This window comes from Microcaecilia unicolor, chromosome 10 (assembly GCF_901765095.1).
Source record: "Microcaecilia unicolor chromosome 10, aMicUni1.1, whole genome shotgun sequence".
Classification (NCBI taxonomy): domain Eukaryota; kingdom Metazoa; phylum Chordata; class Amphibia; order Gymnophiona; family Siphonopidae; genus Microcaecilia; species Microcaecilia unicolor.
In genome coordinates this window covers 64937374-64952921 of record NC_044040.1, presented here as the reverse complement: position 1 = coordinate 64952921, position 15548 = coordinate 64937374, and the positions used below count along the sequence as shown (strand labels likewise).

The 15548-nt window shown below is 43.7% G+C and overlaps 1 protein-coding gene across 1 annotated transcript in view; it reads right to left on the bottom strand.

Annotated features, from left to right (window-relative positions):
• CNTN1 (contactin 1) overlaps positions 1-15548 on the bottom strand; it is a 317283-nt gene that overhangs the window by 178920 nt on the left and 122815 nt on the right. The window contains exon 5 of the mRNA XM_030216174.1: positions 14107-14202. Coding sequence (XP_030072034.1) covers positions 14107-14202 — 96 coding nt within the window. The remainder of the gene's footprint in view (positions 1-14106; positions 14203-15548) is intronic.

Genomic DNA, 15548 nt, shown 5'->3' with positions numbered 1-15548 from the left:
GGGGGGGAGGGGAGAGGAGGGACAGGGGTCCAGGGTACGGATGGTGTGGAGGAAGAGTTGACAAGTCAGGGGGGGGAGAAACGGGGGGTAGCTCAGAGGCAGGAGGGTGAGGACGAAGGATGGTTACGGGTCTCAAAGAAACAAAAGGGAGGAAAGGGGAGGGGGATGGGGATGCGGGTAGCTGCTGGGAGGGGGTTAGGGCAAGGGATAGAGGTTGGGAATAAATTTAGGGGTTTGGAAATAGAAGGAAGGGAGGAGGAGATAGTAGAGGAGGGAAGAGGGGATAATAGAGGATGGCAGGAGGGGGAAGGAAGCAGGCAGGAGGCAGTGAGGGAGGGAGGGGGAAAGGTGAGGGGTAGGAAGAAGGGGGGAAAGGTTAGGATGGAGGAGGGTTGCTTGGAAGAGGGGGGGATATGGAAGTTGAGAGTGTGGAGGGGGAAGGGGGTATAGGAAGGGGAGAAGGGGGGAAGAGGAAATCTGGAAGAAATAGTGTTTTTCAAGCAGTAGATAAGGGGGGGGAAGGGTCGGAGGACGAGAGAGAGGGGGAGGAGGGTGTGGAGGAGGGGGAGCGGGGAGATGGTTGTGCCTTAGGGGGAGGGGGGGTTGTAGGTGAGGAGAAGAAGAAGAAGGGGAGGAAGAAAATAAGGGGGGAGGGGGGAAGGAAAGAGGGGATTTTTGAATTTGGAGTGAGGGACTGGGCGGAGGAGGAAGATGTGGGGGATGGTAAGGTACAGGATTTAGGTGGCAGGTTAGAGCAGAAGGAAGGGAGGAAGAAGTCTGTGCAGGGGAGGCGTTTCTCTAGATAGAGGTGATGGCGGGAGTGCTGTTATTCTTTGCCACGCTTAATGTGGCCAGTGTCTCCTCCCAGAGGGCGAGATGTGTGGCCTTCGATGGCCTCTCTGCTATACAGGCAGATTGTTTCTTGATTCAGGAGACGAGATTGCAGACATTGGATGCTGTCAGGCAGGCGAAACAGGCATGGAGATGGGGTCCTTCAGTTTGGGGGCTGGCAGGGGAAAGGTATGGGGGGGTAGGTATTTTGTTCAAGACACATAAGGTGGTAATTCAACGGGTGGTGGAGTTAGGGGTAGGGAGGTGTTTGGTGGTGGATGTATTATTGCACGGGGTGGCTTTAAGAATTATTAATATCTATGGGCCCCAGAGTAAGAGGGGGAGGTCACTGTTGTTCGGGAAAATCAGGCCATATCTGTATACGTCCCGTCAGTTGGTGTGGGGAGGGGATTTTAATACGATCCTGAGGAAAGAAGATAGTGGGGGTAGGTCAGCACAGGTGCGTTATGATGGGGTGAGGTTGGCAGGGATCATGAAGGGAGCAGGGTTGGTGGACGTGTTTTTGGAACATTTTGCAGGAAGGGAGGGTTTTACGTTTTCCAGGGGTAGTTGTAGAAGTAGGATAGATAGGTTTTTGGTTCGGGGAGGGGCATGTGGGCAGGGGCCTAGACTGGTGGAGGTGGATTTTTCAGATCACAAGTTGGTGTTAATTAAGTTAGGGGGTGCGGGAATTCACAGGTCAGGAAGGGGTATGTGGAGACTAAATTTAAAATGGCTAAGGGAGGGGCCGGTACAGAGGGAATTTTTGGAGTTTCTGATAGATCAATCGTCTTTACAGGGTATTTTTTCATCTCCAGGGGATTGGTGGGAGGAAGTGAAACGGCGCACGAAGGTCTTTTTCATACGTCAGGCGAGACGGGAGGGACGGGAGGTAACCCGGTTAGGGATGGCATTGAAGAAGAGGAGAGATAATTTAATTTCTAGAGGGGGGAGGAGGGAGGATATAGAGGTGGTGCAGTCAGAAATGGAGAAGGTGCAATATAACAGGTACGCCTCTTTGGTGTACGAAAGGGATTTTGGGAAACTGTTGAGCGGGAAACTGTTGAGCCCGGATCCTTTCGTATGCTGCAAGGAGAGAAGGGAACATAGGATAATAGAGGGGTTAAAGGATGAAAGGGGGGTCATCAGAGATTCAAGGGAAGGGATCCTGGGGGTGGTGGAAGATCATTTTGAGCAGTTTTTTTCTGATCAGAATTTGGACAAGGAGGTCATGAAGAAGTATGTAGAAGGGACCCCGGGGGTGGGAAACTGGGGGCCTCATCTCCAGGTTCTGGAACAGCCCTGGACGTTGCAGGAAGTGGAGGAGGCCATTGGGGCCTTGCGGAGCAGGACCTCGCCGGGACCTGATGGGCTCCCAGCGGAGTTTTATCAGGCGTTCAAACACCAGCTGGCTCCAATTTTGTTGGAGGTCTGGGAGGTGGCACGGAGAACGGGTTCCTTGCCAAAGTCTTTTTCAGAGTCAGCACTGGTTCTCCTTAGTAAAGGCAAAGATTCTCGGCTTATGGCTAATTGGCGGCCTATAGCATTGTTAAATAGCGACCGGAAGGTTTTTGCGCATATGCTCTTAGCTCGGATGAGACAGGTATCTGGGGGGGTGCTGGCGATCTCACAAGGTTGTGGGGTTCCGGGCAGGGGGGTGTTGGAGGCAGTGGCATGGGTACGGGAGGGTCTGGAGCGCAGTCGGGAGGATCAGAAAGGGCGGTTACTGGTAGCCCTGGACCAGGACAAAGCCTTCGATAGGGTACAGTGGGATTTTTTATGGGAGGTGTTAATTCATTATGGGTTTCCAAGGGGATGGGTAGAACAGCTTCGGTTATTGTATACCAATGTGCGGTGTTTTCCATTGGTGAATGGCTGGAAGGGGAAGGATTTGGGATTACGGCAGGAGTGCGACAAGGGTGCCCCTTGAGCTCTCTGCTGTATACCTTTGCCATTGACCCATTTGTGCGGCGTTTGGAGTTGAATGGTGAAGAGGGATTGCAAGGAGTGGAGGTGAGCAAGGGGAAGCAACTACGGGTGGTGGCCTATGCGGACGATATTACGGTCTGGGTAGCAGATAAGACAGAAGGCAGGAAATTGCAAGGGATGATTTCAAGGTATTCGCAGGCGTCAGGATCGCGGGTGAATTATCAGAAATGTAAAAGCTTATGGGTGGGACCGGCAGGGGCAAGGTTTGAATTGGAGGGTGGGTTCCCACAGGCTACAGAGAGGATAAGGGTTCTGGGGATACAGTTTGAGGCAGGGGACTATGGATTGATTAATTGGAATCAGAAGATTGAAGAGGCAAGGGCAAAGGTAGAGAGGTGGAAGGGCTGGAGGATGTCGATGGCAGATCGGGTTCGTTTGATCAAATCCCATGTAGTGCCAATGTTTTTATTTTTAAGTTACATCTGTCTGTTACCAGAGCGTTGTTACACGGCACTTTACAGTGTGTTTTTTCAAATGCTATGGGGTAACCGGATGAACCCAGTCAAAAGAAACATCACATACTTGCCAAGGAATGAGGGAGGGGTAGGTATGGTTAACCCAGTGTTAGTTTTCAGTTCTTTGTTTCTTCAATTTAATTTGGGTCGGGCAGTAGATCAAGAACCCCCGGGGTGGGCAGAGAGTGTTATTCAGTGGTGGAAGGAATATTGGGTCCCCTGGCTGGGAGGGGGGAGGGTGAGGGTTTTGAGGAAAGGCTTTCCGGAGGGGGTAGGGTATTATCGGACCCTGGTCAAGTTAGTACGGTTGTGGGGTGTTATGGTAGAGGAAATAAAGGAAGGGAGGAGGGAGGTTTGGGTGGAAAGGGTGCGCACTCAGAGATTTTCCTCTCCACTGGTACTTAGGGATGCTCCTGGGCCGGTATTGGAGCGGGGTTTGCGGTTGGTGTCATCAGAAAGGATCCCACACAAGTACAGGGACATTGCTTGGCTGTCCTTGCATGGAAAGCTATATGTAAGGGGAAATCTGAAGGACAGGAACATGAAGGACCGTGACTGTCCGAGGGGGGAATGTGTTGGAAAGGAAGAAACCATGAACCATTTTTTAAAGGAATGCCCTTTTTCCATTCAGGTGTGTGACAGAGTGGCTTCTCTGTTACAAATTCCCAGTTTTCGATCTTACACCTACGCGGATTGGGTTTATGGGAGACAGCAGGGGAAAGGGCAGCTGGAGCCGGTAACGGGGTTTCTGATCTCTGTTATTGTCAGGTTCTGTCTTTGGATGGCGCGCTGCGGGGTTTCCCTGCGTCAGGAGTACAGGTCTGTTGAGGGGGTCAGTTGGGATATAGTAAGGGCGGTCCAGGAGGTAGCACGGTGGGAAAGGGCGGAGGTAGGGATTGGTAAATTTTTTATTTGGTGGAAGCATGTTAAGTTAAAACTGTCATGATTTTTTGGTTTCAGGTGGGTATTGGTTTTATTAGGGTTCCCGGGTAGGGGGGGGACTTGTGAATATGTATATAGTGGGCTGATTTGTATTTATGTATTTTTAATGTACGGTTGTCTATTGATTTTCGTCTCTATAAATAAAAGAGTTCTCCAAGCATCCACCACTCTCTCCATGAAAAAATACTTCCTGACATTTTTCTTGAGTCTGCCCCCCTTCAATAATATTACAGCACTCTGTAGCTTCTTAACAATTTGAGAATGAGAAGAAATTTATTCTAAAATTAGATTTTGCTAAGAACCTTGCTCCTTTTTGTGGTCAAAAACTTAATATATTTCCAGACCTGACCAACTCAATTATGTATAAAAGCTTTCTTTGTACAAAAGTCTCATATTTTGGCTCTGGGGGTTTCATTTTTTAAAAAAGTTCCTTATATATGTCTGGTCATGTTGGAAGGACATCATTTTGTTTACTGGGATCCTACTCAGTTGACGATTTTATTTTCCTCAAATGTCTGTTACTTGTATTGTATTGTATTAATTGATTTCTATTCCACTCTTAACCCAAGGCTACGAGGCAGATTACAATCAATAATAGCTTCTTATAAGAGAAGGGATTTACAATAAAACAGTAATGTAATTGCCTATTTAACCTAATATAATATCATCCCTGTCTAGCAGACAAAAGTATAATTATATAATTCAACTAAAATTTATTACAATCTTTGCTTTGAAAACAGGTAGGCTTTAAGAACCTTTCTAAATAAAATATAAGATGTAATATGTCGAAGTTGAGTTGGGATGCTATTCTAGATTTTAACACTGAAAAATAAAAGATTACTCCCAAACTGATTTGCAATTTACATTTTTTGTAGAAGGAAAGTTCAATAATAACCTTTCCCTACTCCTCAAGTTAAATCCATTTCCAGACTTAGGAGATATGTCTAGTCTTCTTTTTTTCAGTGCAAGGAGAAAGTATAAGAAGGTCAGATTTATGTTATATGCCTCAGGTTGCTTGATGAGTCAATCAACTCCGTAGCTGATGGTCAGTTGTTCCCCATGACGTGAAGTGGAATGCAGTTTAACGTACAACTTTTTTATTGTTTTTTCTTTTTATATTTTCTTGGATTGTATCATGTTAGTAATCCATTAAAATGTGAATTAAATAAATGAAGCACTCTGATTGACAGCTACATTATGAGACCTGTTTACTAAGCTGCACTCTGAAAGTTATCGTGTGCTAATACTAGAGAAGTCCATAGGAATATATGGGTGTGTGTCTCTAGTGTTTAGCTTGCGCTAAAAACACTAGCACATCTTAGTAAACAGGGCCCTATGTTAGAACATAAGAACATAAGTCTTGCCATACTAAGACAGACCAAAAATCCATCAAGGCCAGTGTCCTGTTTCCAATGGTGCTCAATCCAGGCCACAAAGTACCTGGCAATAACCAACAGAGTAAAACAGATTTTATGCTGCTTATCCTAGAAAAAAGTAGTAGACTTTCCCAAGTCCATCTTAATAATGACTTTTTTTTTTTTGTTACATTTGTACCCCGCACTTTCCCACTCATGGCAGGCTCAATGCAGCTTACGTATACAGGCACTTATTTGTACCTGGGGAAATGGAGGGTTAAGTGACTTTCCCAGAGTCACAAGGAGCTGCCTGTGCCTGAAGTGGGAATTGAACTCAGTTCCCCAGGACCAGAGTCCACCACCCTAACCACTAGGCCACTCTGGCTTATGGACTTGTCTTTTAGAAAATTATCCAAACCTTTTTTAAACTCTGCTAAGCAAACTGCTTTCGCCACATTCACTGGCAAGAAATTCCTGTGTTTAGTTATATGTTGAATGAAGAAATATTTTCTCTGGTTTGTTTTAAATTTACTACTTAGTAGATTAATTGTGTGCCCCCTAGTCCTTCTATATTTGGAAAGAGTAAACAAGCGATTCACATCTACCCATTCCACTCCACTCATTATTTTATAGACCTCTATCATATCTCACCTCAGCTAGCTCTTCTCAAGCTGAACAGTCCTAGCCTCTTTAACCTTTCCTTATAGAAACGTCATCCCATCCCCGTTATCATTTTGGTCACCCTTCTCTGTACCTTTTCTAATTCTGCTATATCTTTTTTGAGATACGGTGACCAAAATTGCACACAATATTCGATGTGCAGTCGCACCATGGAGCAATACTAAGGCATTATAATATTCTCAATTTTGTTCTCCATTCCTTTCCTAATAATTCATAACATTTAATTTGCTTTCATAGCCACTGATGCACCTGAGTAGTAGATGGAGAGCCCTGATATAAAGATAGAGATAATGGAGAAAAGGTGCTACCGATCCAGGTGGAAAGTCCATGGTAGTCTACAATTACCACAAAATGCTTTAACGCGTTTTGTGGTATGCCTTTTTCCCACGTTAAGAGCATGATAGACCTTAATGCAGTTTAGTAAAAGGGCTCCACAGTTTGCTACTTACAATCTCTCCAGTTTACAATCCTGCACTAGCAGTTGCCACGCAGCAATGCCAACACAGCCCATTCAAAGTGAATGGGCTGTGTCGGCATTACTGCACCGGCAGTTGCTAGCGCAGCTTTGTAAACAGGGGGGAATGTCTTTTATAAACAATATACCTAATTCATGACTGCCCATGCAACTACCTAAACTCCACCCCTGAACACTCCTACATGCAAAGTATATATCTTCTTGTCACCTGCTAAACTTTTACTCGTGTAACTGCTGGGGTAAAAGGGTTTTACACTTGAGAACCTTTTATACAATCATCCCCACTACCTACTAATTCTACAACCATTAGGCAGCAATCTCTAGAATGAAAAAAGTTACTTATAATTTGCATCTTTTACTCTGTTCTCCCATTAATCTCTCCCGGCTTTCTCTCACTATTATTGAAACCTCTCTCTTGGGATTCCCTAAGGATCCTTTTTCAATAGTATCCTTTGAGGATACTCCACCAAACCATGCACTCCTGGGTAACTGTTTTCTTCCCCATCCCCTCCCCCCCCCCATTTTCATTTAAAGGCTGCACTTTTTTAAATGTTAGTGCCAGAAGCCTGGTTCCATCCTGGTTAAGGTGGAGCCCCTCCTTTCAGAACAGGCTCCCCCATCCCCAGAATGTTATCCAGTTCCTAACAAATCTATCCATCATCCTTGCACCATCATCTCAACCACAAATTCAGACTGCGGAGCTCTGCCTGCCTCTAGGAATTTGCGAGTACAATGGGGGGCATTTCCGAAAATGCTACTGTGGAGGACCTGGATTTCAGTTTTCAGAACCTCCCTCTCAGGTACCAAGACAGCAGGCTCTTCTCCAGCACTATCTAAAATCTTATCTAGGTGATATGTGATGTCTGCCACCTTAGCACCAGGCAAGCAAGTGACCAGGTAATCCCCAAGCCCACCTGCCACCCAGCTATCTACATGCCTAATGTGGAATCACCTACTATAACAGCCATCCTAACCTTTCCCTCCTGGGTAGAAGCTCCTGGAGACACATTCTCAGTGTGAGAGGATACTGAATCCCTTGGTGGGCAGGTCTTGGCTACAGGATTACTTCCTACTTCATCAGGGTGATGCTTTCCTGCTAGGAGACCTCCCTCCTCCAAGGCAGCACAGGGGCTTACAAGACTGTAGGCCTCCTCTATATACTTCTAGGTCTCCCTCAGCAACTCCAAGTTTGCTACTCTAGCCTCATAAGAATGGACTTGTTCTCTGAGACCTAGGAGCTCTTTGCATTAAGCACACACATATAACCTCTCACCAACTGGAAGATTATCATACATATGACACTCAATGCAAAAGACTGGATAGCACCCCTCTTGCTGTTGGACTGCTGTCTGCATCTTAGTATTATTGTGTTGTCTAAACTTCTTAAGGACTAGAGATATTAGATTAATGTAAAGAACCTTAAGAATATATGGCATATTGTGTGATTTATTTAGTGTTTGCTTCTCAGAAAGTAATTAAATGTAATTAAAACTCTAATGAAAACCCCCTTGCTATCCTAATTAGAATAACTGACTATAGCTTAAGGCTATAAGGGATCCTTTTACTAAGGTGCACTGAAAAATGGCCTGTGATAGTGTAGGCACGGGTTTGGGGGGCACACAGAACCATTTTTCAGCACGCCTGCATAAAATGTCTTTTAAAATTTTTGCCAAAAATGGATGTGCAGTAAAATAAAAATTGCCGCCCATCCATTTTGGGTGAGACCTTACCGCCAGCCACTGACTTAGTGGTAAGTTCTCTCACGTTAAATGTGCGGTAATCGCCTACGTGCATCAAATCAGAGTTTCCGCCTGATTTTCACCATGCGCCAGAAAATAAATATATTTTCTGGTGCACGTAGTGGATGCTCAAATGAAATTACTGCATGGGCCACGTGGTAGCTGGGCACTGACTCCAAACTGGCGTGCGTAGGTGCCTACGTGACTTAGTAAAAGGGCCCCTAAATGAAGAAATGTGCTAGGGGTGGGTGGGAGATGGGGAAGATGGGTGGGAATAAAGACTGAACTAGGCTATATACTGTGGTTCAAATTTTAAATAAACTATGGGGATAATGGGACTTGATATACTGTCTATTTTTTTTTTTTTTGCAACTACATTCAAAGTGGTTTACCTGGTACTTATATGTTCCTGGGGCAATGGAGGGTTGTGATTTGCCCAGAGCTGTAGAGGGAATTGAACCCAGTTCCCCAGGCTCAAAGTCAACTGAACTAATCACTAGGCTACTCCTCTGATTGCTTTTTTAAATCCTAACTGTCTTTATCAATAAACCTACCTTACCTCTTTTACACCCCATATTCAGATACAGTAGGTATTTCCCTGTCTCTGGAGGGCTCGTCATTTAAAATAACAGAGTTGCAGTGCAATATGAACGTAGGTGCCCTGGATTAAAGTTCAATATGCTGACCAGTAGGCTGCCCCTCTGCTCTGCAGGGACATACGTGTTGCCATTTTTTTTACAAATGCTGCCAGACAGACATCCTTGCCCATGTTTTTTGGCGATCATAATTTGGATGTTTTATTTTGGAAAATGACTGTTCATTCTGGACACTCTCACATATTTTCGAACAGGAAACCCCAATGTTTTTACTGTTCAAAAATGGCTGTGACACGGACAGGTTTTTTTGATGTTATAACCAGGATGTCCAATAGATAAGTGTTCATCTATTTCCTTATATTCCTAGGTATTCAACATCTTTCTCATTCTCTACCTCCAAAATGTACAGCATCTCCCCCTCTTGCTTTCACCCCGTGCTTCCGCCCTTCCCCCATTCTCTGCCCAAACCAAGCCTGCATTGAAAGGAAACACAGAATGGTGGCAGGCCTTTGAGCACCCGCTTAATAAAATAGGGTTCAAATGGCCATAACCAATGCCGTAGTAGGGACCTTGTTTTAGAATTATCTTCCATGGCAATTAGCAAGCGTTACCAGCTATCGTGTACTGTTAACTATTAATGGCTTCCAGTCTCAGCACTTGTGAAATTCAAGATCTTATCCCTTGTTTTGAAAGGTCATCTCCTGTCTTCTCCTGCTTATCTCTATTCTGTATAATTCCCTACACCTCTCCATACTGCCTCCTCTCTATCAGTGCCAACCTGCATTCAGTCCCCTCCCTCCCTCCCTCCCCTCTTTATGCCTGACCATCTCCAGGGAAACTGCTTTTAATTTTCTCAGTCCCACCATTTCGACTGCCCTTCCACCTCACCAAGTTCAAATCCCTGCTCAAGATCCATCTTTTCTGTGAAGCATTTGGTTCTGCTTCTTCCTAATTGTTTCCCCCTCCCTCTTGGGTCACTCCCCCATCAATTTTAGTTGTTGTAAACTGCATAGTCACCTCATTGGACCCTTTGCGGTATATCAAGCATTGGAAATAAGTAAAATAAAAATTAATAAATGTGGTGCCATGCTGTTAGCATGCATTTAAAGCCACCTTAAACATTTAACACTGCTTATTAAACAGACTCCAAAATGCAAGACACGCTTCTGTCTTCTCTATCAGCTCTTATCCCCTTCTCCCGTCTTTTATTATTCTGTTCTCTCTCTTGTACTTCTGTTTTTACATTTTAATTGTCAACCACTTTTCCCCAGAATCTATATAGCAGGACTCAAGTTGCACACACAAATCCAGTTATATTCTGGATTTGTGCATGAAACTTAATTAGTTAACAAGCCAGTCAGTGCCAATAATTGCCAATTAACAAGCAAGTACTGACACTAATTGCCATTAATTAGAATTTACGCAAACAACTGTCTAAGTGTATTCTGTAATGTGATGTGCATAAATTCTAAGTCGATAGTTGAAAAGGGGGCATGGCCATGGTGTGGAATGGGCGGGTCATGGGCATTTCTAAAATCTATGTGTGCTATTACAGAATATACCTGGTCCTCACCTAATTTAGGCGTCAGAATTTACACCAAGTTTTACTTGCCGTAACTGCCTGTGACTAAATTTAGGCATATTCTATAAATTTAGGTGTAGATTTTTTCCAGTGATGATTTTTTCGGTGTGATATATAGAATCTAGTCCTTTATGCCTAAGTGCAGGCCTACCAGTATATCAAATGTGTGGAAATAAATAAATAATGCATTCCAACTAACTGAATGCAAACTTTCTTTTTTATTTTTTGAGGAACATGTCAGGAACAGAGAGTGGGCTATCCTGCGCTAACTAGTTACTGCATGTACATTATCACAAAATAGGTGGCGGTGAGTACTCCTGTGGTTATTTCTAAAAGTGGCCACACACTAATGGAAACATTAGCACGCAACCATTAAAGAAATAAATTGAAAATGGGGGGGGGGGGGTATGGTCGCAGTAAAAATGGCATCAACACATGGGGAATGGCTCATATAAGGGAGAACTAAGGCCATTTGTTACCGCGGCTTAGTAGAAAACCCCTTAATCTACAACTTGTGCAGAGTGCATTTGAGTTTTAAAACTTTATAAACACTCCCCCCGATATTCAAAACCATTTAACCGGCCAGGAACAGCATCTGGCTGGTTAAATGAAACATAGCCAGCTATCCGACGATATTCAGCAGGAGATAGCTGGCTAGTGGACAGCCGGTTTGCCGATTTTTAGCATGGGTTTGGCGGCCATCTTTGGCCGAGCATATAACTGGCACTTCTTTGGCCGGTTTGAACTTAACCCTCTAGTGCCTAATATCAGCTTGTCGGTCAAGTTCAAACCGGCCAAAAATAAATTGAATATTCAATACCGGTCACCGGAAACAGCCTGGTATTGAATATCTGGCATTAGTGCCAACCACAGGAGTTAGCCAGGCTAACTCCCACGGTCTGAATATTGTCCCACTCTGTATAAGTAATTGCTACCTCATACCATTTTTTTATTAAGCAAAAAATCTATTTCACCCAGGCAACTGAGTTTAATCAGAGCAGATGAGTATTTAAAACATAATTATAAAATGTGATAGAAATACTGTAGCATAAAATGTTGTTTACTATTTAATGTCCCATCACATACTAAAAGATCTTAATTTCCATAAAATTAGAATTAGACAAGTTGAAACATTTTATCCCATGAGCCAAATTGATATGGCATACATAACTCTGGATATATGTCATATTGAAGTTTTCCCTCTGCACTGTGTCATGAAATGGAACTAATTCTTTTATGGTACTTGAATTATATATTTCTGCAGGTTTATTTCTCAAATTGAAGTAATCTACTGTTAAATGGCAGCTTCATGTTAGTTTTTATGATATAAGCTTCATTTGCCAGCATGTTTCTATAATTATGGGTTTTGAAGTGGAGGAGTGGCCTAGTGGCTAGGGTGGTGGACTCTGGTCCTGGGGAACTGAGTTCAATTCCCACTTCAGGCACAGGCAGCTCCTTGTGACTCTGGGTAAGTCACTTAACCCTCCACTTCCCCAGGTACAAATAAGTACCTGTATGTAATATGTAAGCCACATTGAGCCTACCATGAGTGGGAAAGCGCGGGGTACAAATGTAACAAAAAAAGAAAAGACAATTTAAGCATGTCCTTACAGAATCATTCTTCACAAACCTTGTGGGTATTTTATCGTATGGATTTGCCATTGTAAATCATTCACAAAGCAAAGAGATATCGGAGAAGGCAGGTTCAGATAACTAAGTCTTTGATAAAGACATCAAGACTCCTTCTCAACACATGCAAGGTATTTTACAAATTAATAACCGCAGAAAAGACTAATCACTATGTACAGCCTGAGATTTACCTCTAAATCAAGCTGTAATACTTTTCTACTACTAACCACACTGATATCAAATTCCTACACATGCAAGGGATCTAGTAGATATGAGTTCCTGTGAAGATTACAAGAAATCTGTTAAATTAGCTATAGAAGGATTCTCACTCTCCTGAGCTTTACCTGGTTGGCCATTAAGTAAATTAGTAACAGAGGAAACATAATACACTTTAGAAATAGCCATAGTATCAGAATTAACCAGGTGCAACGCATCTCATATCTACTAGATCGACACTAGTAGCTACTTTTGGAACTGATGTGGATAAAAATTTAGGGGGAAATTCTGTAAATGGGAAAGGGAATGGGACTTAATATACCGCCTTTATGTGGTTTTTCCAACTACATTCAAAGCGGTTTACTTATTATATACAGGTACTTATTTGTACCTGGGACAATGGAGGGTTAAGTGACTTGCCCAGAGGCACCGAAACTTGGGTGCTGAATAAATTCAGAGCTAAGCTCTATTCTATAAAGAGAACACACCTTATATAGCTTAGGCGCAGATTCTGCACCTTACTTCTAGATCTTACACCTGCTGAAACCAGGTGTAAATGCCTGGGCCCAATTAAATTCCATACACAATTTTTTGGAATGCCCTCAATATGCCTACCAGCCACTCCCCCTTTCCAGATATTTGCTAGAAAAGTTGGGCGCCGATCCATGTAGAATAGCACGCAGTCAGATGCACATGCAACTTCTAATCCAGGGTTGTCTAGTCGGATTGTCAGGATTTCCCCAAATGAATATGCATGAGATCTATTTGCATGCACTGCCTACATTGTATGCAAATAGATCTCATGCATATTCATTGGGGAAATCCTGAAAACCCCACCTGACGAGGGCCTATGTTGGACACTCCTGTTATAATCAAAGCCATTTAACTGCAATAACTGGATATTAGCGCAACTTTGGGCTTTGAACCAACTTTTGCTTTTGATACCCCCATCCACATCAGCTCTCCCTCACTACCCACATCAGTTCCCTTCTAGCCAGCTAACCCCCTACTGGCCCACCTGCCAGCCTACATTAGCAATTTCAGCCAACTCCCTGCCCACCCGTGCACCTGTTCATCCACATCAGCGCCCTTCCAGCCAAATCTCTGCCCACCCACCCACCTGTCGGCATGTGTTTAAACCTGTAATTACACCAACAGCAGCACAGGGAAAAAAAGCATATCAGCAGTGGTGTACTGAGGGCGGGGCGGTGGGGGCAGTCCGCCCTGGGTGCACGCTGCTGGAGGGGTGCAGAGAGTAGGTATCATCCTGCACCCGGGGGGGGGGGGGGTGCACAGCGGCAATCCGCCTCGGGTGGCAGCCAACCTAGGATTGTCACTGCATATCAGTGAGAGCAGAGCAGCATTTTCTAGCTGCTGTGATGGCTGAGCCAGTGAGGCAGGCTTTTGGAGCCTTTGAGCTCGGACACCAAGAGCCAGGGCCTCACCTGCTTCCTGCCTTAAGCTGGCCCTGCTGAGCATTTTACAGAAGAGTCTACAATAATTTTACCATAAATCCAGATGTGCAGTTGCAAGCTCTTACTGAAGGTCTCAACAATTATTGTTTCTAGTAGACAGTGAAGGTCTGATGTTCAACAATTACAAAATCATTTTAGTACCTGGAAAGTGGAGAGGGGGATCACACAAAAGCACAGCTCCAATTCCTTCCTTTACTTTGACTTCATACCGCTCTTCCGTGGGAAATGGATCAAGATCTAGTCACAAATTTGAGAACATTGAAAGAGATGAGCAATTGTTTTCCTGTACTGCATCCCAGACTGGTATAGAAATCATGCATGTTTTCCTCAGTTGAAAATCATAGTTTATAAAAATCTGTGCTGCACTCAAAAACTTGATACACGTGGAGGGGCATTTTCGATATGAAATCTAAGTCCGACTTTGGATGTTTTGCACAAAACATCCAAAATCCAAATAGGAACCAAGGTCATTTTCAAAAAAGAAAAACATCTTTTTTAAAAAAAATACTATTTCGAAAAAGATTTTGTGCTTTTGATGTTTTGTTTTTTGGTCCATTTTTGAAAAAAATGAGTATGTGCAAAATGTTGAAAATCAAATCATTGGGATGTAGGAAACAGCATTTTTAGCAGACTAGTCCCCCAGACATCACAAGAGAGCAATGGGGCACCCTAGGAGGCAATTCTGTGCACTTCTCTGTGATACTTTGTACCATACCTTGTAAGCCGCACTGAACCTGCTATCGAGCGGGAAAGAGCGGGGTATAAATGCTATAAATAATAAATTCATAAAAATGGTCCCAGGTACACATCTCACTTTGCTCCCTTATCTTGTCCCCCGAGCCCTACAAAATCCACCCAAAATCCACTGTCCCCCACTGTACATCACTACAATAGCCCTTATGGGTGAAGGGATCATCTATATGTGGGTTTTAGTGTCTTTGGGAGGAGTCATGGTTTCCACCAGAAGTGTGACAGGTAGAGAGAGAGATAGGAACCCAAGTCCCCCACTCCATAGTGTACTGCACCGATCCACTACACTACTCCAGGGACCTGCATGCTGCTGCTCTAATAGACCTGGCTATAACATCTGAGGCTGTCATAGAGGCTGGTAAGTCATATTTTTATTCACATTTTTGGGGGTTGGAGGGGGTCAGAGACTACTGGGGGTATTGGGGAGGGGTCATCCTGATTCCATCAAGTGGTCATCTGGTCATTTAGGGCACCTTTTTGTGTAGTCATTGTAAAACAGGTCTAGTTCAAAACATCTTAATTTTAGTTTTCTTTTGTTCCATTATTGCTGAAAAATGTCTAAAGAATGTCCAAATCCTGCCCTTAACACGCCCCTAACATGCCCCCTTGAGAATAGAAAAACGTCTGAAAAATAGTTTTCGAAAATACTGATTTGGCCTTTTTTGAGAGAAAAACGTCCAAATGATATTTATGCCACTTTTTACACTTTTTTCTCTTTTGAAAATGAGTCCCATAGTACAGCTCTTATAGAGCAGGATTATTACAAATTTGGTCCTTGAGAAGCCCTAACAAGTCCGCTTTCCAGGACATATAAATCAATTTTCAATCAGATG